Source organism: Mobula birostris, chromosome 1, assembly GCF_030028105.1.
Source record: "Mobula birostris isolate sMobBir1 chromosome 1, sMobBir1.hap1, whole genome shotgun sequence".
Taxonomy (NCBI): domain Eukaryota; kingdom Metazoa; phylum Chordata; class Chondrichthyes; order Myliobatiformes; family Myliobatidae; genus Mobula; species Mobula birostris.
The window spans coordinates 130,385,148-130,412,235 of record NC_092370.1 but is presented as its reverse complement, the minus strand read 5'-3'; the positions used below and the strand labels follow the sequence as shown (position 1 = coordinate 130,412,235).

The following is a 27,088-nucleotide window of genomic DNA, read 5'->3' as shown; positions in this document are numbered from 1 at the left end:
ATTTTCTTTGTTTATTTGGGACATCATGCCACTTAACCGGGACAGTAGACTGCCACCAAACTGTTTCTAACTAGCATCAGTCACATGCACTTGTGGGGCAGTTAAACACTACACCTTGGTTCAAGCGATTAGTTTTTAAGCAGCATCAATTGCATATGTTTGTGTTCAAAGAGCTGTGATTTTTGTTAGCTGGCAAGAAATAAGCAGAAATGCCATTCAGAACTGCATTACTCACTGCTGTTTCAAGCTTGGAGATGCAAGAAAAGATGCAAGCTGTATAAGATGATGAGAGGCACTGATTTTCCCCCAGGGCTGAAATGGCTAACACGACGGGGCATAATTTTAAGCTGCTTGGAAGGGGGATACAACAGGATCTTTTAAGAGCTCATAGGTACATGGAGCTTAGAAAAATAGAGATCTATGTGGTAGGGAAATTCTCAGCAGTTTCTAGAGTAGGTTACATGGTCGGCACAACATTGTGGGCCGAAGGGCCTGTGATGTGCTGTAGAATAAAAAACTGTTGGGAATGAAAATGTAGCGATTTCACTAATTCCACAAGTTAGGAAATATGAAGTTTGAAATATGAGGGTAACAAAAATCATCTTAAATGTTACAGCGAAAATGAAGATTTGGAGGATGCAGTTGTTGACAGCATTTTATGAAGTCTGCCATTATCTGCACTAGGTGACTGCGCTGATTTTGTTCATCTATTGTCAATCAAAAGAACATGGCATTACACACTGGATAAATTCCTCTGTGGATAACTATTAGGGACTAATACGATTTTATAGTACTGTAGTAATATTGGTAGTGTTCTAATTTGTTCTGTATTTCATTTAAATATGTAATTTGCTGCTCAGTTGTACATCAGTCTGTATTTGTTATACCTTTTTAACTATTTCCATAAAAAATAAACTCTTCTCGGGCTTCCAGCCGGGCACAAGTATCGATTTTAACTGATGTTTCAATGACAAACCCTGCCATCTTCATCAGGGATTTTTTTTATTATTTCCATGAGACTTCAACTAATTGGGGCAGCTGCTTAATTGTGTCAAAATGCACTGGTCCCTATGTCCCAATTAACTGGAATCGACTGTACATGGCAGTGTATACGACAAATAAAGTCAATCCTTGATCCTTGGTCAGGGAATGCAAGCTTCTAGCTTTTGTCATGACCCTAGTAAACTGAGGCAATGGCCTGCAACTAGTAATGCAGTGATGTCTGGTTTTGTGAACTTCTGTTCTGTATGCTGCTTATCATTTGCACCATTTGCTTTCTCCCCCTCACACCACACACTAGGTATTTGACAGTCTTATTTTGTTTTTAATGGGTTCTATTGTGTTCAGTTTTGTTCACCAAATTACAGGAAGGATATTAATGAGGTTGAAAGAGTGCAGAGAAGGTTTACAAGGATGTTGCCGGGACTTGAGAAACTCAGTTACAGAGAAAGGTTAAATAGGTAGGGACTTTATTCCCTGGAGCGTAGAAGAATGAGGGGAGATTTGATAGAGGTATATAAAATTATGATGGGTATAGATAGAGTGAATGCAAGCAGGCTTTTTCCACTGAGGCAAGGGGAGAAAAAAACCAGAGGACATGGGTTTAGGGTGAGGGGGGAAAAGTTTAAAGGGAACGTTAGCGAGGGCTTCTTCACACAGAGAGTGTGGGAGTATGGAATGAGCTGCCAGACGAGGTGGTAAATGCAGGTTCTTTTTTAACATTTAAGAATAAATTGGACAGATACATGGATGGGAGGTGTATGGAGGGATATGGTCCGTGTGCAGGTCAGTGGGACTAGGCAGAAAATGGTTCGGCACAGCCAAGAAGGGCCAAAAGGCCTGTTTCTGTGCTGTAGTTTCTATGGTTTCTATGGTTTCTATTGGGTTTCCTTGTTGCCTATAAGAAGACAAATCTCCAAGTGGTATAAAGTATACCTGCTTTGAACAAATGTACTTTGAACATTTTGAAACCAACCATCAACCACAATTAATTTTTCAAAGCTGGCTGTGCCGACTTTGGCAACATTGATCGTTTTTAATTAACACGGGTACTGCTCCTGATGGTTCATTCACAGGAATTTCAAATATACCATCTCAGTAACTTGCACCAAAGGTTCATTTATTATCAATGTACACAACCTGAAATTCAAATTCACCAAGTAGCCATGAAACCCAGAAAGAAAATAAAGGCAGCACAATCATCAATCCTCAAATTCCCCCCCCCCCCCCATACAACAAAACAAACTAAAAAACAGACACATTGACTCCCAAATTCCCCCGGCACAAAAAAAACAAAAAAGATCTGGCAAAAAACAGAGTATAAAAAAACTATAAGACTGAAAGAAGTCTATAGTCCAAGTCCACATCCAAAATGCAGAAAACCTGGGGAACACTTTCCGGGCCCAGTGGGGGACCTTTCCCTCTCCAGAGCAGATCGATCAAAAACAAGGGCAGCCAGTGCTCATGCCCTGCACTCGCCTTGATGCTTTAATCTCCCTTGTCATTTTAATTGGTGAAGAACGGAAGCTTTAATCAGTGAAATGGAGTCAAACAATGGTTTGTGCCCCATCCCACAGCTTTTTTGCTACAAAGTTCACGCACGCTACCCTCTGTCTCCCAGAATCCTGAGAGTGCAGAGCACTGAAGCACCCAGACGATCTCCGAGATTCTGCATTCGGCTTGATATTTCCATCTCCCTCATCACTTTAATCGGTGAACAATGGCAGCTTTGATCAGCAAAATGGAGTCAAACATCGGCTCATAGGCCACCCACCACAAGGTTCCTGCATGCTGCCTGTGCCTCCCGGAATCCTCTCTGAGACTGCAGAGGGCTGGAACACCCAAACAATCTTCAAACAGCAAATCACAGGCTCCAGCAGATCCAGGATCACATCCAAGATGAAAAAAAAATTACATAAAAGATGTGAAATACATAATTTAATTATCTAACCAGGAGAGGCTGACCACAGGAGCATTGTATGCAGGGGCCACTTTGACCGGATTCAGTCGTACAAAAAAATAAAATCACTGGCAGCTGCACATCCAGAGAACTCTCAGGCTGCAAAGATAGAGCAAGCTCCCAAATCTCCTTCAGTGGTTTGCACTGTGCCACGTGGAGAGCGAAACCCATCCTGGGTGCATGGGATATGGCCGAGGAATGAATGGGTCAGTGGGCTGATTCTCTCTTCTCACTCAGCGCTCATCTGACTCCACAACGGCGGATTCATTTTCAGGGACCCTGCAGCTCACACTCCAGGCGCTATGGGTATACATTTCTTTTACCATTTGCACAGCTAGTCCTCTCTTGCAGTTTGGATGTTTGTCAGTCATTGTTATGCGTGGCTTTTTGGGGATTGCGTTCTGTCACTTTGCTTTGTGGGTGGCTGCAAGAAGATGGATCTCAAAACATAGCTACTTTGATAATAAATGAGAAATTTGATTTGCCGCTGCATGTTGCCCGTTGCCCAGGTGGGTAGGTCCAGAGCATGTTCCTGGGAATGATCCCAGGAAAGAAAGAGCTGACATAAGAACGTTTGATGGCTCTGGGCTCCAGAGTAACGAGATGGAATCTCATTGAAACCCATCATCTCATTGAAACTGGAAGGCCTACATCAAGTGGACACGGATGGGATGTTTCCTAGGGCCAGAGGGCACAGCCTCAGAATACAAGGATGTCCCTTTAGAACAGAGAAGAGGAGCAATGGCTTTAGTCAGAGGGCAGTGAATCTGTGCAATTCATTGTCACAGAAGGCTGTGGAGGTCAGATCATTGGGTACATTTACATGATAGAATGGTGGAGCAGACCCAATGGGCCTAGTTGCCTAATTCTGCTCCAGTTTCTTATAGAATATTGGGTATACTTGAGTGCCACTGTAGTATACCAGTTACAGCAGCATATTTATATAGCTCGGGGCATGGGAGTTCAGCATTCAATTCAGACGTCGTCTTTAAGGAGTCTGTACTACTGCCTTCCTGTGGAATGCATGAGTTTTCTCTGGGTCCTCCGGTTTCCTCCCACAGTCCAAAGGCAGACCGGCTAGTAGGCTAATTGGTCATTGTAAATTGTCCTGTAATTAGACGAGGGTCAAATTGGGGATTACTGGGTTGTGTGGCTCAAATGGCCGGGAGGGCCTATTGTAAATAAATAAATATTTAAACTGGAGGAGTTGATAGGTTCTTGATTGGTAAGGGTATCAAAGGTTACAGGGAGAATGGGGCTGAGAGGGAAAATAAATCAGCCATGATGGAACGGCAGAGCAGACTCGATGGGCTGAGTGGCCTAATTCTGCTCCTACACTCTATCTTATGGAATGGGAGAAGAACAAAAAGGGATTAGCATAGGATTGGTGTAAATGGGTGCTTGATGGTAAACATGGCTTTGATGAACCAAAGGATTTGCTCCTGTACTGTCGACTCCGACAAAGCATTAAAAAAAATCTGAAGATATTTGAAAATGCTTCATGTTAGAACCACACTGGTAAAAGTTGATTACCAGGCTCATCAAGAACAGAGTTGGTCTTTGGGTCTTTGCTCTACACAATATTTAAGATCAATAAACTTGTAGTACATAATCAGTCACTGTCTTGCTTTCACACATATACTCAGTGGCCACTTTATTAGGTACACCTTGTTTATGAAAATATCTAATCCAGCCAATTATATGGCAGCAACTCAATGCATAAAAGCACACAGACATGGTCAAGAGATTTAGATCAAACATCAGAATGGGGAAGAAATGTGATACAAGTGACTTCGACCATGGAATGATTGTTGGTGCCAGATAGGGTGGTTTGAGTAACTCAGAAACTGCTGATCTCCTGGGATTTTCATGCACAACTGTCTCCAGAGTTTAAAGAGACAATTGCAAAAAACAATAAAAAGAAACATCCAGTGAACAGTATTTCTGTGGATGAATTGTCTTGTAAATGAGGGAGGTCAGAGGAGAATGGACAGACCAATTCTAGCTGACAGGAAGGTAACAGTAACTCAAATAACCAAGCTTTACAACCGTGGTGTGCAGAAGAACATCTCTGAATGCATAACACATCAAACCTTGAAGTGGATGGGCTACAGCAGAAGACCACAAACGTACACCACCTGTACCTAATAAAGTGGCCAATGAGTGCATGAGAGAAGTAAGAATTATAGTGGCATAGTTCATCTCTTTGTAACATGTAAATGAAAATATGTACATTTACTAAACATTTACAAACTACCAGTGGAACTTAGCGGGACTTAGATAAACAGTCTCAGCCCGAGAGGTCGACTGTCTATTCCTCTCCGTGGATGCTGTCTGACCTGCTGAGTTCCTCTAGCATTTTGTGTGTGTTAGTCTGGATTTCCAGCACCTGCAGAACCTCTTGTATTATTGTGTGTACCATCTGGTTCTGCGACATACTTAACCATGTACACCACGGAAAGAAACTATGCAAGTTGCGGTGCAAAGCAGATGCAGCCTTGTGAATGGGAACTGTCCTGGTGCTGAAAGATTGGTTAGCACACTGACATCACATGAAACAAATCTGCGAACATGCAAAGTCACGATGGCTCCACTGTATTGCTATTTCAGCAACAGCAAGAATTCGTACAACCGAGGTAAAGGAAGGGATCTTTGGGAAGGTTACCATCCTTGAATCCTTTTTCCAAGTTGATGATATTCACAGCAGGTAGTAATAAAAGCCCCTTATCATCTTACACAATTGTGGCAGTTCACTCGATCTGTGCTGCTTATCATCTTACACAAGATGATAAGCAACACAGATCGAGTGAACTGCCACAGTCTTTTCCCCAGGCTGGAAGTGGCTAATACAAGAGAGCATAACTTTAAGGTGTTGGGAAGTAAGCCCAGGGGGATGTAGAAAGATTTCTATTTTTTTGGTTTTACATGGAGTGGTTGGAACGTGAAACACACTGGGTGGTGGGAGAACCAGATACATAAGACATTTACGAGTTGTAAATAGCACTGAAGTTTGTCACAGGTTAGAACAGGACATTGATAGGATGCAGAGCTAGGCTAAAAAGTGGCAGATGGAGTTCAACCCGGAGAAGTGTGAAGTGATTCACTTTGGAAGGTCAAATTTGATGGCAGAGTATAGGGTTAACGGCAGGATTCTTAGCAGAGTAGAAGAACAGAGGGGTCTTGGGGTCTGCATCCACAAATCCCTCCAAGTTGCCAAACAGTTGATCAAGATGTTAAGAAGGTGTATGGTATATAGCCCTTCATTAGTCTGGGGGGTGGGGTTAAGTTCAAGAGCCACGAGGTACTGTTGCAGCTTTATAAAACCCTAGTTAGACCACACTTAGAATATTGTGTTCATTACAGGAAGGATGAGGAAGCAGGTGAGATCTACCATGATGCTCCTTGGAACAGAGAGCATATCTTATGAGGAAAGGTTGAGCGAGTTTGGGCTTTCCTCTTCGGAGTGAAGGAGGATGAGAGACCCTTGAGAGATGTATAAGAGGCATAGATCTAACTGACAGCCAGAGAGGTTTCCCAGGATGAGAATGGCTAATACCAGGGTGCATAACTTTAAGACGATTGGAGGGAAGTATGTGTGGGGGGGCAGTGGTTGTCAGAGTAGGCATTTTACACAGTGAATGGTAAGTATGTGGAACACCCTGCTAGGGGTGATGGTGGAGGCAAATACAGTACATGAGGGAAATCTAAGACTCTCAGATAGATACATTAATGAAAGAAAAAAAAATGAGCTCTGTCAGAAGGAAGGGTTAGATTGATCTTGGAGTTGGTTAAAGGGTCAGCACAATCCTCATTGGTTAATAAGGGCCAACCTGTTAACCTACTCCAAGATCAATGAATCCAATACAGACTGTTTTCATGTCTATTAACTTTTTTTTTGTTTTTATTAGAGAATGACAAAAATAATTGTTGAAGTTTCTGGGATATACTTGTGTGAATTACCGCAGCTCTCATTTTCCAGGTGATTATTTTCATACGTAGCATAGTGAATAAGTAACAGAAGAGCGCATGTGCTCAGGGTGGGAGAGGCAGGGGAGGGGGGCTTGATGGGAGAAGAAATTTCTCCTCTTCATCTAATTCACCAATCCTGTATTTGGATCTGAAGGAGCAACACTGGCCAAAACCATCCGTCCTATTGTTTCAGCCATGCCAATCTATCAAGTTTAATGTTTTCTCCCTGAAGTACCAAGGGTCTACTTTATTCACTATTTTCGTTTCATGTATGAGGAAGTTGCTGTGATGTGTTAGCCAGGGCGTGACATGCAACAAAAAAAAACTTTCAACAACTAAAAAGAGAAAAGAAATTATATCAAAATAAAGTTGGTTAAGGGATAGGGAATAAAGCATCCATAAAATACTTAAATCTAGCATGTAAATGGCTAGTTTTATGTATAATATGAATGAACTTAACCAAAAAGACCCACCTTTCTGAAGGTACTCCTGTAACTTAAGTCTTCTCTCTTCAGCCATAGACTCGGTTTGCGCAAGATAATTCTTAGGCGGAAAATCCGGAACACGATTCTTCCCAAAATACCTCTTCAGCTAAAATTAGAAAAAAAACTAAATGCTGTAGCATTTGCCAAGATGCTCATGTCTTAAGATATTATGTTCAAATGAGACAAATAATAGACCTCAAAACATCACTTAAAATATAATGCAGAAGATCGGGCAATTTCAACGTTTAAAATAAATTTATTATCAAAGTACATATGTGCCACCACATACTACACTGAGTTTCATTTTTTTGCAAGCATTCACAGTAGAACAGAAAAATACAATAGAATCAATGAAAAAAACTACGCACAAAGGCTATCAACTAATGTGCAAAAGACAGACTGTTCAAATATAAAAACACAAATCATAATAGTAAAACAGCTAAGATTGGGAACACAAGTTGTAGAGTTATTGAAGCTGGGTCCACTGATTGTGAAATCAGTTCAGAGTTGAGTGAAGTTATCCAAGCTGTTTCAGAAGCCTGATAGATAATGGGTATTAACTGTTCCTGATAGATAATGGGTATTAACTGTTCCTGATAGATAATGGGTATTAACTGTTCCTGATAGATAATGGGTATTAACTGTTCCTGATAGATAACGGGTATTAACTGATCCTGATTGATAACAGGTATTAACTGTCCCTGATAGATAACGGGTATTAACTGTTCCTGATAGATAATGGGTATTAACTGTCCCTGATAGATAATGGGTATTAACTGTCCCTGATAGATAACGGGTATTAACTGTTCCTGATAGATAATGGGTATTAACTGTCCCTGATAGATAATGGGTATTAACTGTTCCTGATAGCTAATGGGTATTAACTGTCCCTGATAGATAACGGGTATTAACTGTTCCTGATAGATATCGGGTATTAACTGTCCCTGATAGATAATGGGTATTAACTGTTCCTGAACTGGGTGACATTTTGTCTTTTATGTCCACCCAAGGTAAGTGCAGATTCAGATTTATTTATCACATGTAATTGACTAATATAGATTACGAGGACACGCAGTCCTCTTTTATTGTCATTTAGTAATGCATGCATTAAGAAATGATACTATGTTCCTCCAGAATGATAGCACAGAAACACAAGACAAACCAAGGCTAAAAAAACTGACAAAAACCACATAATTATAACATATAGTTACAACAGTGCAAAGCAATACCGTAATTTGATAAAGAACAGACCACGGACACGATAAAAAAAAAATGACTCAAAGCCTCTCGGAAGTCCCATCATCTCACGCAGATGGTAGAAGGAAGAGAAACTTGCTGTTGCAGCACCCTGGAAGCACCCGACCACAGACGACTCTTCAGTCTGTCCGAAAACTTCGAGCCTCCGACACCGAGCACCATCTCTGTTGAGCACTTCAACCCCAGCCCTGGCAACAGGCAATAGGCAAAGCTGAGGATTTGGAGCCTTCCCCTCCGGAGATTCTCGATCGCACAGTAGCAATGGCAGCAAAGCAGGCATTTCAGAAGTTTCTCCAGATGTTCCTCCGTGCTTCTCACGTCTGTCTCCATCAAATCAGGATTGTGCACGGTACCTACTTACAAATACGATATTATTTTGGAGCAGCCGCACGCGTTGCATCGCGTCGCCATCTTCTCCTCCCCTAATATTGTAAATATGTTGGTTGTGTAAGCATTCTGTGTTTGTTTACATAATTCATGATGGATTATACGTAAGAGATACGTGAATGGCTTATGTGATAACACCGCCATGTCATATTTTAGTGCAGCACTAAAAAAAAGTGGAAAAAATAACTAAACAGTGAAGCTTCCTGGCTCCTATGTTGATCTTTCAATTAGTTTCTGGAGTTACAAAACGTAACAGTGGCATTGAAGAAGTTTCAAAATGAACCTGATATGACTACCTGCCTGTTGAAGCAAAGCACACTTTTGTTTGCAAGGAGTGAAAGATGTACGAGTTTTTTTTTTTAAAAAGGCAGAAAACAAACTAAATTAACAACCGAGTACAGCCAAGAGTTCATAAACAGTGAGTACCAAGTGACAATAATATTAATAATTTTTTTAAGAAGCAGAAGTGGTTGGCTATATTGGAAAGATAGATGTGTTAAATTGCACAACAGATAACTAGATGATGTATACTGAACAAATTCAGCACTATTTTGAAGCAAATGAAATGAATGATTAAAAATGAATGTCAGTGCTGCTGAGTGCAATGGGTGGAAAAGCATGCAGTTTGCTTAGAAGTTTAACTGCTTCAACCAAACCAGCCAATATTAGCCATGCTGACATTGTGAATGTAACACATGAATATTCAGAACTGAAACCATTGCTGACTGATGAATACTTGGGTTTCTAAGCAGAACCAAAAGGAAGGGGAGTCCATTTCCGTGTACTTGGTTGAATTGAAGAAATTGTCCCAACATTGTCAGTTCAATAATGAGTTTAATGATGAAATGCAAGATCATTTGGTTTGTGGAATCTTACAAGAAAGCATACAAAAACAGCTGCTAACCAAAGAAGAACTCACAGTTGAAATTACTGTATCAATGGAATCAGCAGACAGAGATGCAATTGAGTTGCTGTCAGAATTGAAGGTGAGTGTGAACTAAATTGTAACATCTAAACAGAAACTAGCTTGGCTGAACAAATTGTGTTACCGCTGTGGCTGCAGCTCACATACACCAGACCAATGCAGATTAAATGTGAAACTTTCAGAAAATGCAACAAAGTGGGATACATACAAAGAGCATGTTAGGCAGACAAAGATAAATGAATTGCACAGGGAAGAGAAAAAGATAAAAAGTTACAGTTTCAGAAGAGCATTAATATATGTGCTATTGATGAAAAAACTGATACTGATGAGAGTTACACAGGACTGAGTAGCCTTCAGATTTACAATGTGAAAACTAACAAGAGGCAAGCAACATGGCTTACACCAGAACTCAACAACAAATTACTTAAAATGGAATTGCACACTGACTCAACTGTTTCAGTCGTTCCACAAAATAAGTTTGAACGGCATTTCAAAGATACTGAACTGAAGCCTGCAGATATCCAACTAAGAACATCTATTGAAGAAAAGATGACTTCTTTGGGAATCACATTCATAGCAGCAAAATCCAACAAACAACAAATCACATTTGGCTTGTACAAGGTAAAAACAGGAGGACCAGCATTGTGGGGATGTGATTCACTGAGACAACTGCAACTTGATTGAAGATCTATCTACTATTTGCATGCTACCTCCCCATGCAATAGAATCAATTGAAAGTGAATTAAGGAAAGTATTGGATGATGCCACAGCAGAGTTCAAGGCTGGCATTGGAAAACTCAAATATATCAAAGATAAAATAGTGTTAAATGAAAATGCCACACACAGGTTTTAGAAAGCCCAGCCGGTTCCTATACCATCTGTGATAAAGAAGCCAGTGAGCTAGATTGCATGGCAGCTGAAGGAATTCTTTCCAAGTTTGAGTGGAAATGCCAATGGTCTCAGTGGCCAAGAAGAATGGGTCTATCAGGATCTGTGGTGATTTTAAAGGCACCATCAACTAGTACTGAAAGTAGATCAATACCCTCTGAGCAGGACAGAGGATATCTTTGCAAAGTGTTACTGAGCATAAACAAGTACAAAAAGCTTTATCACTATAATAGGCTTATTTCTGAAGTTGCATCTGTACTCGCACTCTGGCAGAAAGCTATGGAGAAGATGCTGCAAAACTGCACAGCATTGGTTACCTGGATGAAATCATTGTTCCCAGTGACGATGACAAGGAACAACTCCAAAATCTCCAAGGTAGTGTTAAGAAGATTAGAAGATTATGGGCTCAGAACACAATGCAAAAAGGAAACACCTGAAATCTTTACAGAAGAAAATACTCCTCTACATGTATTCTCACCAATACAAATCAAAAGTCTCTCTGTTACTGCACAGATGATCCAAAGGGGAAGCCAAAAAGATCCCACACTGGTTCAGGTCTAAATGACACCCCAAAATAGCTGGAATGTGCAGTAGAAATTCCAGTTCCCCCATATTTACCAGCGCCAAGAAGAAATTGTCCTTGCCTTATCTGGGGAATGTGAGTTGTAGCATCCAAGCCTAGGGCTCAGTTGTTGGAGGAGCTATATGCCAGCTATCTGGTCATGGTCGAAACGAAAGTGTTGGTTCAAAGCTTTGTCTGATGGCCTGGGATAGACCAGCAAATTGAGCAGCTTGCCATGCATTGTTCAGGATGCCAACATTTCCAAAAGATGCCAACAGCAGTACCCCTCAATCCCTGGGAGTGGCCTGTATTACCCTGGCAGGGGATTCATAAATAGGGTGAATTATTTGCTAGACCAATAGTGAGCACAAATTTCTTGGTAGTAGTGGATGCAGCTACAAAGTGGCCAGAAGTGTTCCCAACAGCCTCCACTACAGCCTCGCACACCATTGATTTGATGAGAAGCCTCTTCTCAAGGATTGGTGTTCCAGTACACTTCACCAGTGACAATGGTTTGTTGCAGAACAGTTTTAGTCATTCCTGAAAATGAATGAAATATGACATCTTACATCTGAACCGTACCACCCAACTACAAATGGCTTGGCAGAAAGGTTTGTCCAGAGTGTAAAAAAATGCACTGGAAGCATTATCAGCAGAACACACAACACTGAATAAGAAGGTCGTCAATGTCCTCCCTGCATGGTGCAGTGCAGCACCCTCCGCAACCAACAACCCATGAGCTATGTTGTTCCTGGGTCATCTCTTGTGCTCCTCAAACCCAATCTCAGAAGGAGTTTGCAGGACAAACAGCTGAGACAAATTAAGGGCTCCTCAAAGGAGCAGGCTAGATGTTTCACTCCTGGACAAGCAGTGAGGGACTATTGAGATGATGGCAAGATTAAGGACTGGACTGGACCATTGTTCTGCACAGTGGAGATTGCGTCTGATGTCATCTGGAGGCAACATACCAATTAGCCGAGGAGAGCTGAGTCAATGGTTTGAGAGGAAAGGTGTCCCAGAGTCAACTTCTACAGCCACCCTGGAGGAGGCCCCAGAACCTGAGATCATTTCACAGGTCCCTCCTGCCAAGCAGGTGACTCCCTCTCACCCCACCCCCTGGGAATTATCTCACAAGAGTAAGAAATCCTCCACAGCAATTAAATCTATAGGCCTGAATTGGATTGGACAGTTTAAAATTTACTATGCTGTGGTTGTTGATATAGTAGATGTATTATGTTGGCGCATGGCCAAGTGGTTAAGGCGTCGGTCTAGTGATTTGAAGGTCGCTAGTTCGAGCCTCAGCTGATGCAGCGTGTTGTGTCCTTGAGCAAGGCACTTAACCACATATTGCCTGCGACGACACCGGTGCCAAGCTGTATGGGTCCTAATGCCCTTCCCTTGGACAACATCGGTGGTGTGGAGAGGGGAGACTTGCAGCATGGGCAACTGCTGGTCTTCCATACCTTGCCCAGGCCTGCGCCCTGGAAACCTTCCAAAGCGTAAATCCATGGTGTATCACGAGACTAACGGATGCCTATAAAAAGATGTATTATATACTATACTGTGTATATAGTTGAGATGCATTCTCTATTGAGTTGGATTTTATAGCTAAGCAGGCAGGAGAGTTGTATATTTAATATTTCAGTAATACTGTAAATATATTGTTTGATTAAGCATCCTTTGTTTACATAATTCATTATAGGTTATATGTAAGCGGTACGTGAATGGCATACATCATGACACAACCATGTCACAATAATATTTAACGATAAGTTTAATATCTTATCTGACAAATGAGAATTCATACAGCGTAACACTTACTGTGTGAGCTCTTTTCCAGAGAACCCTCAACATCATAAACAGGTGAGTGTAGACATCAACAGTAACTTACACTAAAATTACTTCATAATTCCTTCTTCTCTGTTGTGTATTTCATATTTGAGTAATATTGACAATATACTGTTTGATCAAGCATTCTTTGTTTACATAATTTTTACAGATATATGTAAAAGTACATGAATGTCATTACACTACCGTGTCAAAAGTACGCACCATGTTAAAGATGAAAACGAAGAGTACATGTTTGTCCCAGTGTCCCTGTGTTTTCCTTCCAATTAGTTTTGTGTTTTAGAAACATAGAACGTAGAAACATAGAAAACCTACAGCACAATACAGGCCCTTCGGCCCACAAAGCTGTGCCAAACATGTCCTTACCTTAGAAATTACCTAGGGTTACCCATAGCCCTCTATTTTTCTGAGCTCCATGTACCTGCCCAGGAATCTCTTAAAAGACCCTGTCATATCCACCTCCACCACTGATGCCGGCTGCCCATTCCACGCACTGACCACTCTCTGCATAAAAAACTTACTCCTGACATCTCTGTGCCTACTTCCAAGCTCCTTAAAACTATGCCCTCTTATGCTACCCATTTCAGCCCTGGGGAAAAGCTTCTGACTATCCACATGACCAATGCCTCTCATCATCTTATACACCTCTATCAGGACACCTCTCATCCTCCATCGCTCCAAGGGAAAAAAGGCCGAGTTCACTCAACCTATTCTCATAAGGCATGCGCCCCATCCAGGGAACATCCCTCTGCACCCTTTCTATGGTTTCCACATCCTTCCTGTAGTGAGGTGACCAGAATTGAGCACAGTACTCCAAGTGGAGTCTGACCAGGGTCCTATATAGCTGCAACATTACCTCTCGGCTCCTAAACTCAATCCCGTGATTGATGAAGGCCAATACGCCGTATGCCTTCTTAACCACAGAGTCAACCTGCGCAGCAGCTTTGAGTTTCCTATGGATTCGGACCCCAGGATACCTCTGATCCTCTGCATTTTAGAGTTACAAAGTATAACATTGTCCTTCTTCTGCTTCCATTCACCCCTACTGAGAAATTAACATTGTCCTTCTCCTTCCATTCACCCCTACTGAGAAATTAACATTGTCCTTCTCGTTCCATTCATCCCTACTGAGAAATTAACATTGTCCTTCTCGTTCCATTCATCCCTACTGGGGAATTAACATTGTCTTTCTCATTCCATTCACCCCTACTGAGAAATTAACATTGTCCTTCTCGTTCCATTCACCCCTACCGGGGAATTAACATTGTCTTTCTTGTTCTATTCACCCCTACTGAGAAATTAACATTGTCTTTCTCATTCCATTCACCCCTACTGAGAAATTAACATTGTCCTTCTCGTTCCAATCACCCCTACTGAGAAATTAACATTGTCCTTCTCATTCCATTCACCCCTACTGAGAAATTAACGTTGTCCTTCTCGTTCCATTCACCCCTACTGGGGAATAGGCTGCTGACAGCAGCTCACCAGAGTCTTCTGTCCTGGGCCAAAGGTTGATTGGCCCTGTGGTTTCCACTTTCCCCACACGACTTCATATGTCATCGAGGTGAAGACCCTTCCTCTGCCGGGGATGCAGTCTTTGGAGCTTCTGTTGGCATTTCCGTAGCTCTGGGTTTTTACGGGATGGAGTTTCTAGCTTCATGCCCAACCCTCCTCCTTTCACAGTTGAACTTGGCACTGTTCATGGTGGAGTTCATCCCTTCTTACTTCTAGCTAAATAGCTGGGCAGTCATTGACCCAAAACAATAGCTCTATTTTTAATTCTCTCCACAAACATTACCCAATTTTAGAAGCATTTTCATTCCATATAGATAGAGCTCCTCCCAACTTCCCTTGAGAGATTGCAAAGGATAAGATTTCACTGGCAGGCTTGTTAGCACTTGAAAAAATTGCATCAACATCAGTGGAACCTTTTGTCCAACTTTCTTTGTATTGCCTTTCAGAATGACACATTTCACTGTATGTTTTGATGTACATGTGACAAATAAAGCTAATCTTTCAACTTTAAACACAGAACACAACAGCACAGTACAGGCCCTTCAGACTATGATGTCCTGCTGACCCCGTAACCTACTCCAAGATCAATCTAACCTGCTCTCCTGCACAGACCCCCATTTTTCTTTCATCCGTGTGCCTATGAGTCTCTGCCTCTTACCTCCATTGCTCTGTGTGAAATACCCACCTCTCTAGTCTCTCTCCTATTCTTTCCTGCAGTCACCATCAAATTTTTCCTTGATATATTATCCACTGCCACCCCAGAAGAAAGTGTGCTGGCCATCCACTTGGTCCAGTCACCTCTCATCTTCCCTGGTTTTCCCTGGGGCTCACTCAGCCTGTCCCCATACGACATGGTCTCTCACAGAGTCAGAGAACACTACATCACAGAAACAGTCCCCTCAGCCCAGGTAGTCTGTGCCGAACTGTTATTCTGCTGAGTCTCATCGACCTGCAGTCGGACTATACCCATCCTGTCCATATCCAAAACTTCTCTTAAAGTTTGAAATTGAACCCACGTCCACCACTTCCACTGGCAGCTTCTTCCACACTCACACCACCCTGGGAGTGAAGATCCCCCTCATGTTCCCCTTAGATATTTCACCATCTACCCTTAACCTGTGACATCATTTCTAGTTTCACCCAAGCTCAGTGGAAAACACCTGCTTCCATTAACCCTATCAATACCCCTCATAATTTTGTTTACCTCTATCAAATCTCTCCTCATTCTCCTAAATTTTCCAGGGAACAAATTCCTAATCTATTCAACCTAATCCAGGCGGCATCCTGATAAATCTCCTCTGCTCCCTCTCTAAGGCTTCCACATCCATCCTATAAATGAGGCAACTAGAAGTGAACACAATATTCCAAATGTAGTTCAACCGGAAGCTGCAACATTACCTTATGGCTCTCGAATGTAATCCACCAATTAATGAAGGCTAATGCACCATTCGCTTTCCTAACCACCCTATTAACTTGCGTGGCAGCTTTGAGGGATCCATGGACCTGGACCCCAACATCCCTCTGTTCCTCCACACTGCTAAGATTCCTGCCATTAACCCTAATTCAACCTTCTGAAGTGAATCTCTTCTCCAGATTAAACTCCAACTCCTACTTCTCAGTCCAGCTCTGCATCCTATCATTGTCCTGTTATGACCTATGACAACCGTTTAAATAATCCACACTACCACCAACCTTCGCCACATCTGAAAGCTTATTAATCCACCCTTCCACCTCCTCCTCCACATCATTTATAAAAATCACAAAGAGCAGGAGTCGCAGAAAAGATCCCTGTGGAACACCTCTGTTCATTACCCAAGCAGCTCACAAGTTGGAAATGCAGACACCCAGAAACATATATAAATGAAACCCAGGTCAGCTAAGGGAGGCATGTGGTTAAATAAGTGTGTTTAACTCAAATCATTCAGATTTCTCTACAGCAGGTGTTCCCACCCTTTTTTATGTCATAGACCAATACCGTTAAGCAAGGGATCCATAGACCCTATGTTGGGAACCTCTGCACTAGAAGTTGCTATGATATTGTCATGAAGTAAGTTCCTACAAAGTAGAAGGTGCCTGCAGTTGCAGAGCAGCCAGAAAATCCACCCACTGATTTCCCGAGCTCTCATTTATATGTAACGGCTCTCCAAAAGTCAGCCTCCCCAAACATGTCTTTTGCTTGCGAGACAGCCTTGGCTATGATTCCAACGTTCTTTGCTAGCCTCAGGACACAATCATCTGATTCACCCATCTTGCAAATAGCTCCACGGATGGCATAGGTTTTGTGCTCTCCATTGAATTTCCCAGTTAATTTATCAGCCTCAGCAAGGTTGATTTGAATGAAACCATTTGGCACCAATAATTCAGTTGCTAGCAGAGCATTTTCATGAAACACAAAGATCAACGAATTCTCCTGCGTCGTTCTACATGTTGGATTTAGATAAGTAAGAGGACATTTATTCATTTGTGATAGTGATCTGCACCCAGTTGGGCGACCCGAGTTCAATTCCCACTGCTGTCTGTAAGGAGTTTGCACGTTCTCCCTCTGACCACATAGGCTTCCTCCAGCTGCTCCAGTTTACACCCACGTTTCAAAGACATATGTGTTTGTTGGTCGCATGAGTGTAACTGGGTGGTGTGGGCTCATTGGGCCTGTTACCATGCTGGATCTCTAAATAAAGATATAAATCAGGCACTTGTAACTCAGGGAGGACCTGCACACGCAAATTCTTTGCCCGCTCAGCAACTCTTGCTCACCTTTTCCAATTCAAGGATGCATGCTTAGCCATTGCTGTGTTCCCTCTCCCTATACCGATGTCGGTGTGGCTTGGCACAGCGTAAACACTATCTATTGGTTCACCGGTGACACAACTGCTGTTGGCAGAATCTCAGATGGCAAAGAGGCAGTGTACAGGAGTGACACACATCGGATGGTGAAGTGGTCTTGCAACAACAACCGTGCACTCAACATCAGTAAGAACAATTGCGTACTTCGAGAAGGGAAGACACACCAGTTCTCATTGTGAGTCGAGGGACCACAAACCAGTTCTAGAAGGGTCAGCATTGGAAAAGGTGAGCAGTTTCAACTTCCTGTGTGTCAACATTGTATATATTATGAAGAAAGCATGCCAGAGGCTATATTTAGTTCAGAGTTTGAAGAGAATTGATGTTAACAAAGACTTCAGAAAATTTCTACAGAGGAGAGCATTCAGACTAGTTGCATCACCAACTGGTAAGGAAACACCAGTGGACAGGGTCGGAAAAAGGTGCAGAGGGTGGTAAACCCGGAGTGTACCCCTTCTCTTACAAGGCAATGACTTCAAGAGCAAGAACATATTCTGGTAAATCCTGTCTGGACTGGAAGAACAGAAACTGTTTTTATCAACAAGCAGTTCTGGTTACAACTGGAAGGCACTGCTCTTAACTATTGCAGCCACGGTTCAGTTTTATCTGTTCGCCTGAATCAAAACACCGTTGTTTCATGTTCCGTTCCAGAGTCTTAAACACGAAATCTCCCTTAACCCTCACTGTACTACACTGTCGAAAGTCCTACATTTCAGATTAGATATTAACTGAATTGCAAATAGACATTATAAATTCCAAGGCATTATTTTAACACAAGGTGAGAGAAAGAGATCTTCCCTTCTTTTTTTTGACAATGCTTATTTCTCAATCAAATCTTTATATATACTCAGTGGTCACTTTATTAGAAACATCTGCTCATTGATGCAACTATCTAATCAGCCAATCATGTGGCAGTATCACAATGCATAAAAGCATGCAGACACAGTCAAGAGGTTCAGTTGTTGTTCAGACCAAATATCGGAATAAGAAGAAATGTGATCCAAGTAACTCTGATCGTGGAATGATTGTTGGTGCCAGATGGGGTGGTTTCAGTATCTCAGAAACTGGTGATCTCCTGGGATTTTCACACACCACAGTCTCTGAAGATTATAGAGAAGGGTACCAAAAACAAAAAAAATCATCCAGTGAGCAGCAGTTCTGTGAGTGAAAATGAGAGAAGGCAAAGGAGAATGGGCAAAGTGGTTCAAATTGACAGGAAGGTGAGAGTAACTCAAATGACCACGTGTTAGAACAGTGGTGTGCAGAAGAGTGCCTCTGAATGCACAACATGCCTAACCTTGAAGTGGATGGCTACAACAATAGCAGATCTCACCGTGTTCCACCCTGTACCTAACAAAGTAGCCACTGAGTGTATACATAGATTGCCTAATCTGAAGTGAAGAGCAAAAGGATATGTGGAGAATAGGACCAATCAGGTGCAATAGTGGAAACATGTGCATGGAGTCAGAGGAGGTAGGAGAGGTACTTAATCAATACTTTGCTTCAGCATTCACCAGGGAAAAAGACCTTGGCAATTATGGGGATGACCTAGAGTGGACTGAAACGCTTGAGCATACAGACATTAAGAAAGAGGATGTGCTGAAGTTTTTGAAAAGCATTAAGTTACATAAATCACCAGGACCGGATGAGATATACCCCAGGCTACTGTGGGAAGTGAAGAAGAAGATTGCTGAGCCTCTGGCGATGATCGTTGCATTGTTAATAGAGATGGGAGAAGTACCGGAGGATTAGAAGTTTGCAAATGTTGTTCCCTTATTCACGAAAGGGAGTAGAGATAACCCAGGAAATTATAGACCAGTGAGTCTGACTTCAGTGGTGGGCAAGTTGTGGGAGAAGATCCTGAGAGGCAGGATTTATGAGCATTTGGAGAGACATAATCTGATTAGGGATAATCGGCATGGCTTTGTCAAGGCCAAGTCATGTTTTACAAGCCTGATTGAGGAACTAACAAAACACATTGATGAAGGTAGAGCAGTGCATGTAGTGTATATGGATTTCAGTGAGGCACTTGATAAGGATCCCTCTGCAAGGCTCCTTCAGAAAGTAAGGAGGCATGGGATCCCAGGAGACCTTGCTTTGTGGATTGAGAACTGGCTTGCCCACAGAAGGCAAAGAGTGGCTGTAGATGGTTCGTATTCTGCATGGAGGTCGGCGAGCAGTGGTGTGCCTCAGGGATCTGTTCTGGGATCTCTCGTCTTTGTGATTTTTATAAATGATCTGGATGAAGAAGTAGAAGAGTGGGTTAGTAAGTTTGCTGATGACACAAAGGTTGGTGGTGTTGTGGATAGTGTGGAGGGTTGTCAGAGGCTACAGTGGGACATCGATAGGATGCAGAACTGGGCTGAGAAGTGGCAGATGGACTTTAACCCAGATAAGTGTGAAGTGATTCATTTTGGTAGGTCAAATTTGAAGACAGAATATAATATTAATGGTAAGACTCTTGATAGTGTGGAGCATCTGAGAGATCTTGGGGTCTATGTCCACAGGACATTCATAGCTGCTGCGTAGATTGACAGTGTTGTTAAGAAGGTGTATCGTGTACCCGCCTCAGAGTACTGAAATGTTACGTTTATCCAGTTATGTTATATGGCTCAGAATGTCGGACAATATCTAGTAACATGAGGAAATGAATTGAAGCAGCAGAGATGTGGTTTTTGAGGAGGATGCAAAGAATACCATGGATGAAACAAATATCTAATGAGGATGTCATGAACAGAGCAAGCACGAAAAGAGAAATAATGTATGAGATCATGAAAAGGCAACGTAACTTCATTGGACATGTGATGAGGAAAGAGGAGTCAAAATGCATGGTAATTATGGGAAAGATTGAAGGGAAGAAAGCAAGAGGAAGACAAAGACAAATGATAATGGAGACAGCAGCCAGAGAACTGGAAATGAATACCAATGAATTGATCCACTTCACCCGAAACAGGAGTGTGTGGGCCATGGCACCTGATGATGATGATGATCGTGTATTGGCATTCATCAACCGTGGGGCTGAGTTCAAGAGCCAGGAGAGAATGTTACAGCTTGGACCCCACTTGGAGTACTGTGCTCAGTTCTGGTCACCTCACTACAGGAAGGATGTGGATGCTATTAAGAGAGCGCAGTGGAGGTTTACAAGGATGTTGCCTAGAATGGAGGGTGTACCTTATGATAATAGGTTAAGTGAACTTGGCTTTTTTCTCCTTAGAGTGAAGGAGGATGAGAGGTGACCTGATGGAGGTGTATAAGATGATGAGAGGCATTGATCGTGTGGATATTCAGAGGCTTTTTCCCAGGGCTGAAATGGCTAACACGAGGGGGCATAGTTCTATGGTGCTTGGAAATAGGTACAAGGGGGATATCAGGGGTAAGTTTTCCACACAGAGAGTGGTGGGTGCATGGAATGCACTGCCAGTGGCAGTGGTGGAAGCGGATACAATAGGGTCTCTTAGGAGCCTCTTAGATAGGTACATGGAGCTGAGAAAAATAGAGAGCTATGCAGTAGGGAAATTGTAGGCAGTTTCTAGAGTAGGTTACATGGTCGGAGCAACATTATGAGCCAAAGGGCCTGTAATGTACTGTAGATTTGTATGTTCTTGTTTAATCAGTTTCTCTGTGTTACTGAGAGATACAGCAGAGAAACAGGTCCTTCAGCCCACCAAGAAAAACTACAAACACAGACTGAAACAAACAATGTGCAAAAGAAAACAATTGTGCAAATAAAATAAATAATTCTGAAAACGCGAGAGTCCTTAAAAATGAGTCCATAGTTTAGGTGAGTGAAGTTACCATACTGGTTTAAAAGCCTTCAGAGTGAAAGACAATAACTGTTCTTGAACCTGGTGGTGTGGAACCAAAGGTACCTCCTTCCTGATAGTAGCAGTGAGAAACATAGAAACAGAAAACCTACAGCATAATACAGGCCCTTCGGCCCACAAAGCTGTGCCGAACATGACCTTACCTTAGAAATTACCTAGGGTTACCCATCAGCCTCTATTTTTCTAAGCTCCATGTACCTGTCCAGGAGTCTCTTAAAATACCCTATCGTATCCACCTCCACCACCGTCACCGGCAGCCCATTCCATGCACTCACCACTCTCTGTGTAAAAAACATACCCTGACATCTCCTTTGTACCTATTTCCAAGCACCTTAAAACTGTGCCCTCTCGTGCTAGCTATTTCAGCCCTGGGAAAAAGCCTCTGACTATCCACACGATCAGTATTTCTCAATATCTTATAATGCCAGGATGGTGGGGGTCTTTGATGATGGATGCTGCTTTCCTGTGACAGTGCTCCTTGTAAATGTGTTTGAATGGTGAAGAGGGTTTTTCCTATGATGGACTAGGCTGGATCCACTACTTTTTCAAGGCTTACCTGCTTTTGGATATTGGTCTTTCCATACCAGGCTGTGATGCAACCAGTCAGGATACACTCTGCTGTGCATGTGTAGAAATTTGTCAAAGGTTTAGATGACATGTCTATAATGAGGTGACCAGAATGAAACTTCTGGTATTAAACCTACAAAGACTAGAATCAAGGAAGTTATTTTAACCAACTGTCCAATGCAAACGCTACAAAGGAACATAACTCTGTATTACATGGATGGGACCAAGCAGTGAATCCATCCAAGGTCATTAGCCTGTGGGTTGCTATCTAACTGGCAAATACATGAGCAATACCAAGTTGATCCTTTAACCCCACACCAAACAAATATAACGTTGGCAAGACTAACCAATCAGTAATGCCCAACATGATTCATCACTCTTATTGGTAAGTGCAAGATCATCCACTTTGGAAGGAAAAAAATGAAAGGGTTGATTGTCGTTTAAATAGTAAAATATTGCAGCATGCTGTGCAGAGGGACTTGGGAGTGCTTGTGCATGAATCACAAAAGGTTGGTCTGCAGGTTCAGCAGGCTATCAAAAAGGTAAATGGGGTGTTGGCCTTCATTGCCAGAGGGATTGAATTTAAGAGCAGTGAGGTTATCCTGCAACTGTACAGGGAACTGGTGAGGCTGTACCTGGAGTACTGCGTGCAATTCTGGTCTCCTTACTTGAGGAAGGATATACGGGCTTTGGAGGCGGTGCAGAGGAGATTCACCAGGTTGATTTCAGAGATCAGCAGGTTAGACTATGAGGACAGGTTGGGTCGCCTGGGACTGTACTCACTGGAATTCAGAAGGATGAGAGGAGATCTTATGGAACAAATAAAATTTTGAAAGGTGTAGATAAGGTAGAGGCAGGAAAGTTGTTTCCACTGGTAGGTGAGACAAGAACTAGGGGACATAGCCTCAAGATTCAGGGGATTAGATTTAGGATGGCAATGAGGAGAAACTGCTTTTCCCAGAGAGTGGTGAATCTGTGGAATTCTCTGCTCAGTAAAGCAGTGGAGGCTACTTCAATCAATATATTTGAGACAAGGTTGGATAGATTTTTGTATAGTAGGGGTATTAGGGGTTACGGGAAAAAGGCAGGTAGGTGGAGATGAGTCCATGGCCAGATCAGCCATGATCTTATTGAATGGTGGAGCAGGCTCAATGGGCCAGATGGCCAACTCCTGCTCCTATTCCTTGTGTTCTCTTATGCCAGAAAACAAGATTTTTTAAGAAATGAAACAAAGTTGTACTTGCAAGGACTCAGCTTTATGCCTACAGGTAATTATACTCAAATATGCCCAAAAACTCTAACATAGAAAGATTATAAACCTTTCTTTGATATACAGTTATTGTGCGTACGTTATTCCGACTTCCATCTCGAGTTCATGTTCATTGTCATTCAACAATACACGTGCTAAACGAAACATTGTTCCGCTGGGGCCAAGGTGCAAAACACAGTGAAAGTAGTCACACACGGTCACAAACAGCATAGCTACGATCCAACGTATACACTCACACAAGAATATTAGCACAAGTCCCTGTGGCATGGCCTGAAGATTGACAAAGTGAGAGAGCAGGTTTATATAAGACAATATCATGTTACAGGCACTATTAGAATAAAACAAGTGCTCGTATGAATATGAGAAACAGCAGCAACAGAGGATGAAAAGTGACCAGTGCAGGAGGAGAGTGTGTCTGTCAGTTGAGGGAAGGTGTGGGGGCAGCAGGACATTCATACAGGGTGTACATGTGTGCTGGGTGGCAGCAGGGTGTTAAGAAGTCTAACAGCCTGACACGGCAGCTGTACAGTGAAATACATAAAATATACTATCACTTAAATTAAGAAATATATATGTATAAATAATTAAACGTTGTGCAAAAAGAGAGTAAGAGTAGTGAGTAAAAATAACAGAGCAGCATCTGTGAAGAAGAGAAATATTTTGTGGAAATAATGCACAATGTTAATCAGCACTGCAGCCTGAGTAGTAGTCTGCTTTCAGGATGAGGTTTTTCATTCCAGGACTAAGATGATGTCCTCCTTCTTCAAAGGAAGGGGCTTCCCTTCCTCCACCATCAATGGTGCCCTCAACCTCATCTCTTCCTGCCAGCCCACCAGAGATAGGGTTCCTGTTGTCCTCACCTACCACCCAACTAGCGTCCACGTCCAGCACATAATTCTCCAGCATTTACACCACCTCCAACAAAATCCTACCTCCAAGCACATCTTTCCCTCTTCCCCCAACTTCCTGCTTTCCGCAGGGATCACTCCCTATGCAACTCCCTTGTCCATTCGTCCCTCCCCACTGATCTCCCGCCTTGCAAGCGAAACAAGTGCTATACCTGCCCCTACACCTCCTACCTCACTACCATCCAGGGCCCTAAACAGTCCTTCCAGGTGAGGCAACACTTCACCTGTGAGTCTGTTGGAGTCATATACCATGTCTGGTGCTCCCAGTGTGACCTGTTCGATATCGGTGAGACCCAACGTAAATTGGGACACCGCTTTGCCAAGCAACTATGCTTCATCTGCCAGAAAAAGTGGGATCTCCCAGTGGCCACCCAATATAATTCCTCTTCCCATTCCAACATGTCAGTCCATGGCTTCCTCTACTGTCGTGATAAGGCCACATTCAGGTTGAAGGAGCAACACATTATATTCCATCTGGGTAGCCTCCAAACTGATAGCATGAACATAGATTTCTCAAATCTCTGGTAATGACCCCCCACTTTCCTTCCACATTTCCATTTCCCTCTCTCACCTCATCTCCTTACCTGCCCATCACCTCCCTCTGGTGCTCCTCCCCCTTTCTTCTATGGCTTTCTGTTCCCTCCTATCAGATTCCCCCTTCTCCAACCCTGTATCTCTTTCACCAACTTCCCAGCTCTTTACTTCATCCCTCTCCTCCCAGTTTCAGCTATTAGCTTGTGTTTCTTCCTCCGCTCCCTCTTAATTCTGACTCCTCATCTTTTTTTTTCTCCAGTCCTGATGAAGGGTCTTGGCTCAAAACATCGACTGTTTACTCTTTTCCATAGATGTTGCCTGACCTGCTGACTTCCTCCAGCATTGTGTGTGTGTTGCTGAAATCTGAGCATACTGGAATGTGCATTACACTCTGGCATTTTTACACCAGAAGGATCAAGTTAAAAACACAAACATACCAACTGGCTGCAGTCATCAGACAAGTGACAAATGAAAAAAAAAATCAGAATTGCCTGAAGCAGATAAAAATCACTTAGATTTAACTCTATGTTAAATCCCAGTTATTTCTAGGGTAAGACAAAAATATAAGAGTGGTCTGTAATATTCCTTTACACACCATTAAACAAATTAGTGCACAAAACTAAGTACTTAGCTTTGAGCACATCGACACTCAAGCCAATATCTCCTTTGCCAAATTGTTATCTCCCTCAGAAAACTGAAACTGCAGATCTGAGATAAAAACCAAAGCTGGAACCTGCTGGATGCTGCCTGACCTTCTGAACAATTCTAGCACTTCCTGTTGTTATCTCCTTCAGCTGCCTCAGCAAATGCTATTCTGTTAAAATTTCAGTGTGGCCATCTTCCTTTGAATAATGCATTGCTAAACAGGTGTAGCATGTAAATTACAGCTGGGACACTGAAACTCAAAGTCAAAGTAAATTTATTAGAGTACGCACACTCAGTGGCCACTTTATTAGGTACACCTGCTCAGCAACAGAAATATCTGATCAGCCAATCATGTGGCAGCAACTCCATGCATAAAAACAGGCAGACATGGTCAAGAGGTTCAGATCAAACATCAGAATGTGGCAGAAATGAGATGTGTGTGACTTTGACCGTGGAATGATTGTTGGTGCCAGGCGGGGTAATTTGAGTATCTCAGAAATTGCTGATCTCCTGGGATTTTCATGCACAACAGCCTCTAGAGTTTACAGAGAATTGTGTGGAAAACAAGAAACATCCAGTGAGTAGCATTTCTGTGGGTGAAAATGCCTCGTTAATGAGAGATGTCAGAGGAGAATGTCCAGACTGGTTCAAGCTGACAGGAAGGTGACAGTAACTCAAATAACCACACATTATAACAGTGGTGTGCAGAAGAGCATCTCTGAGTGCACAGCACATCGAAACTTGAAGTTGATGGGCTCCAGCAGCAAAAGACCGCACTGGGTTCCACTCCTGTACCTCATCAAGTGGCCACAGTGTGTCTATGACAACGTATACTGCACCACAATGAGATTCATTTTCTGACAGGAACTTACAGGAAAGTAAAAGAAATACAACTCAGTACCACTCAGCCAGGTTTTCAACCTCCCTCCGACATGCTGATTCATCCCCACATTTGATTCAGCCTACAGCACTGGTGACATCAGCAAACTTGAACGTGGCATTGGAGCTGTGCTTAGCCACACAGTCTTAAGTGTAAAGTGAGCAGAGCAGAGTGTGATATCTAACAACTAATTTGGCAATACAGTTCTCCATCATTCATTGACATGTAGAGAGATGCTCATTCCGTGCCCAGTTCCTTCAACACAATCTGGAAGCGTGCAGTGATGCATCACAATGTTGTTATGAACTTTGATCCGGAACACAGAAAATGAGCCAACTGTTCAAACAGATTAGTATCTCACTATTCAAAATCATTTTAGTAATTTGAAATGAAGTTGGTGGTCCCACACCACCAGAATCAGGAAGAGTTCCTACCCTTCAACCATCAGGCTCCTGAACCAGCGTGGATAATTTCACTCACCTCAACCCTGAACTGATTCCACAACCAACAGACTCACTTTCAAGGACAACTCAACTCAGTATTATTTATTATTATTAGTTTTTCCTTTGTGTTAGCAAAGTTTGATCGTTTCTCATAGTAATTAATTCCCTTGTCACTGCTCCATAAGTAACCTGCATTTATTTATCTATCTGATTTAGAGAGACAGCACAGTAACAGGTCCTTTCAGCCCAATGAGTCTGCACTGTGCAATCAACTTACTCACCCATACATCTTTCTGTTGTGGGGGGAACCAGAACATCCAGAGGGAGCCCACATGTTCACGGGGAGAACGCAGAAAATTCTTAGAGACAGTGGTGGGAATT

At 42.5% G+C, this 27,088-nt stretch overlaps 1 protein-coding gene and 1 pseudogene across 3 annotated transcripts in view; both read right to left on the bottom strand.

The window, feature by feature from the left end:
• LOC140199784 (sorting nexin-31-like) overlaps positions 1–27,088 on the bottom strand; it is a 143,484-nt gene that overhangs the window by 108,434 nt on the left and 7,962 nt on the right. For all 3 annotated transcript variants that reach the window (XR_011886495.1, XM_072262275.1, XM_072262281.1), the window contains exon 3: positions 7,402–7,519. Coding sequence is in view for 2 of the 3 variants with exons in the window: in XM_072262275.1 (XP_072118376.1) it covers positions 7,402–7,519 (118 nt within the window). In the remaining variant the exon portion in view is untranslated. The remainder of the gene's footprint in view (positions 1–7,401; positions 7,520–27,088) is intronic.
• Positions 16,918–17,221, bottom strand: LOC140196358 (small ribosomal subunit protein eS21-like; annotated as a pseudogene).